Here is a 3145-nt window from a genome sequence, read left to right as displayed (position 1 = left end):
ACCAGGCTGGCCTCGAACTCAGAAATCCACCTTCCTCTGCCTCCCAAGTGCTGGGATTAAAGGCGTGTTCCCCCACTGCCCAGCTGGCACATATCCTTAACTCAACACTTAGGAGACAAGGCAGAGGGGTCAGGAGTTTAGCCTAGGCTACATAGCAAGCTTGAGGCTACGTAGACAAGCATTTCCTACCCTCACATCTCTCTTTGTTTTCAGGGAACATTATAAAGAATGAAGCCTTGTACAGAGCAGGGATCCATCCTCTCTCTCTCGGTTCCTTCCTGAGTTCTTCTGCTCTGGAGGCCCTCGTGGATCATGTGGTGGAATTCAGTAAAGACTGGCTTCAGGACAAATTCCAAGGCAAGGAACGGCACACACAGATCTACCAGAAAGAACAATGTCCTTCTGGTCACCAGGTCATGAAGGAGACATTTGGGCCCCCAGATGGGCTCCAGAGGCTCACCTGGTGGTGCCCTCAATGCCAGCCCCAGCTGTCATCCGAGGGGCCACAGAATCTACTGTCTTCCTAAAACATGTGGCCTTTGTCATGGAACCTGTAGCCTTGGAGATGCTGTGTGTCCCAAGAGAAGGGTATGGGCAGATAGTATTACAGATCAGGGTAAGGTCAGGAGGGTCAGTATTGTTGATGTTCATCTCGTTGGATTAGGCCTCAGCTGCGGCTTTCATAGCGATAGACAGATGCTTTTCTTTTCTAGTTAATTCTATAGAATCCCATCACGCTGTCAAAATCCTGACAGTGGGCTGGGAAAACCACCTGGAGCAGCAGCGAGTCTGAAAAGAAAGTGACTTGGGGGCATGTAGCTTCTGGGGGAGGGAACAGCTGGAGGAGACAGCTGGGGGTCAGGACCAGGGAGGTGGGAGAGGGCGAGGGGGAGAGCCGACTGGGTGAACAGCTAGAGGATACTATATGCCTAGGCTCCATTGCTAATGGTGTGCTGTGCTGTGTTTGGGGAACTGGTTGATTTTGAGTCCCTCTGTTTTCTTTCTTCTTCACCATGGAGGAAGGGGTCAGGGATGAGGGCAAAGCTTCAGGAAGGTACTGCTGGTCAGCCTACCTGGTTTCCCCCTTAAGTTGGGCACTTGTTGACTGTTGATGTTTGAAGAATTCATGTGTCTGGGGATGTAAAGAAACAGCCCTTCAGGTTGTTAGCCACAGCTTTATGCAACTGAAAATAAAGTAGCAACTGAAAATAAAATGGTGTGATATTTTCAGTTGCCTTCATTAGGCAGAAGTGGTGTTTTTCTCTTTTCTTCCTTCCTTCCTTCCTTCCTTCCTTCCTTCCTTCCTTCCTTCCTTCCTTCCTTTCTTCTTTCCTTTCTTTCTTTCTTTATTTCTTTGAGACTGTTTCTCTGTATAGCCTTTTGCTTCCCAAGTGCTGGGATTAAAGGCGTGTGCCAACACCGCCCAGCAGAAGTGGTGTTTTTTTGTTTTGTTTTGTTTGTTTTTTTTGTTTGTTTGTTTGTTTGTTTCAAGACAGGGTTTCTCTGTATAGCTCTGGCTGTCCTGGAACTCACTCTGTAGACCAGGCTGGCCTCGAACTCAGAAATCCACCTGCCTCTGCCTCCCAAGTGCTAGGATCAAAGGCGTGCGCCACCACCACCTGGCAGAAGTGGTGTTTTGTTTGGTTTTTGTTTTTTTCAGTTTCATGGTGCTGAGATGGAACCGTGGGACTTCACTTGTGCTAAGCAAGGACTGTACCACTGAGCTGCATCCAGCACTCACCCTTGGTGGCAGGGCCTTGCAGGGTTGGCCTGACAATCCATTTAGGAGCCGGACAGGAGTAGAACCTGCCCTTCTGCCTTGGAGAACCTGGAGAACTTGGCTTCTGTTGCCCTTCTCTGGCAGATGATGTGATTTTTTTTTTTTTTTTGGTTTTCTGAGACAGGGTTTCTCTGTGTAGCCCTGGCTGTCCTGGAACTCACTCTGTAGACCAGGCTGGCCTCGAACTCAGAAATCCGCCTGCCTCTGCCTCCCAAGTGCTGGGACTAAAGGCGTGCGCCACCACTGCCCGGCTAGATGATGTGATTTATTTTTTTAAATATTTATTTATTATTATAATTAAGTACACTGTAGCTGTCTTCAGATGCACCAGAAGAGGGCATCAGATCTCATTACAGGTGGTTGTGAGCCACCATGTGGTTGCTGGGACTTGAACTCAAGACCTTCGGAAGAGCAGTCAGTGCTCTTACCCGCTGAGCCATCTCTCCAGCCCCCGATGATGTGATTTTTGAGAGACATTGAGAACAGTGGCTGATGGTTCACTTTTTCTTACTTTCCTTGCTCTGAAATTCAACTCTTGATAGTTGTCAGTAGTGACTGAGTGACACTCAAGGTGAACTGAGCAGCAGTAAGTGCTCACCCCTCACTGAGCGGTCACCCTACACTTAAGTCACCTGCACTGAGGGCTCACCCTTCTTAAATGACTTTTTAAAATGTGGATGCATATTTTGTCTGCATGTATGTCTGTGTACCATGTGTGTGTATGCAGTGCCTACAGATGTCAGATGACATCAGATTCCCCTTGGGATTGACTGGAGTTACATTGTGAGCTGTCCAGTGAGTGCTGAAAATCAAACCCTGGTCCTCTGGGAAAGAATCCAGTGCTCTTAAACCCTGAGCCATCTCTCCAGTCCACTTTTAAAAATAGTCTTTTAGAAGATAATCTATCTCTATCTATCTATATCTATCTATCTATCTATCTATCTATCTATCTATCTATCTATCTACCTACCTACCTACCTACCTACCTACCTTCCTTCCTTCCTTCCTTCCTTCCTTCCTTCCTTCCTTCCTACCTATCTACCTAGTATGTGGACATGGGTGCCGTGTCCTTGGAAGCCAGAAGAGAGTGTTGGGATCTCCTGATTTACAGGCAGTTGTGATCTTCCCTGTGTGGTGGTGGGAACTGTACTTGAGTCCTCTGGAAAAACATTAAGTGGCCTTAACAATGCTCATCTCTAGCTGCTGACACACCCTTGTATGCTCACCCACACCAGCCTCTTACCTCTTAGGTCATATTCATAATCTACAGAGTAGCCCATGGAGATGGACACTTAAATCATTTAAAACTTTAATTTTTATTATTTTAAAGGAGATTTTATTTTTGATAATGTGTGTGTCTCATGT

The 3145-nt window shown here is 46.9% G+C and overlaps 1 protein-coding gene across 2 annotated transcripts in view; it reads left to right on the top strand.

Moving 5' to 3' along the window:
- Neil2 (nei like DNA glycosylase 2) overlaps positions 1-1214 on the top strand; it is an 11766-nt gene extending 10552 nt beyond the window's left edge. For both annotated transcript variants that reach the window (XM_031361608.1, XM_031361607.1), the window contains exon 5: positions 214-1214. In XM_031361608.1, coding sequence (XP_031217468.1) covers positions 214-527 — 314 coding nt within the window. In that variant the 3' untranslated portion in view covers positions 528-1214. The remainder of the gene's footprint in view (positions 1-213) is intronic.
- The last annotated feature ends 1931 nt before the right edge of the window (positions 1215-3145 follow it).

This window comes from Mastomys coucha, unplaced genomic scaffold (assembly GCF_008632895.1).
Source record: "Mastomys coucha isolate ucsf_1 unplaced genomic scaffold, UCSF_Mcou_1 pScaffold9, whole genome shotgun sequence".
NCBI lineage: Eukaryota > Metazoa > Chordata > Mammalia > Rodentia > Muridae > Mastomys > Mastomys coucha.
Note: the sequence above shows the minus strand (reverse complement) of the source record. Positions and strands in the feature narration are given on the sequence as shown.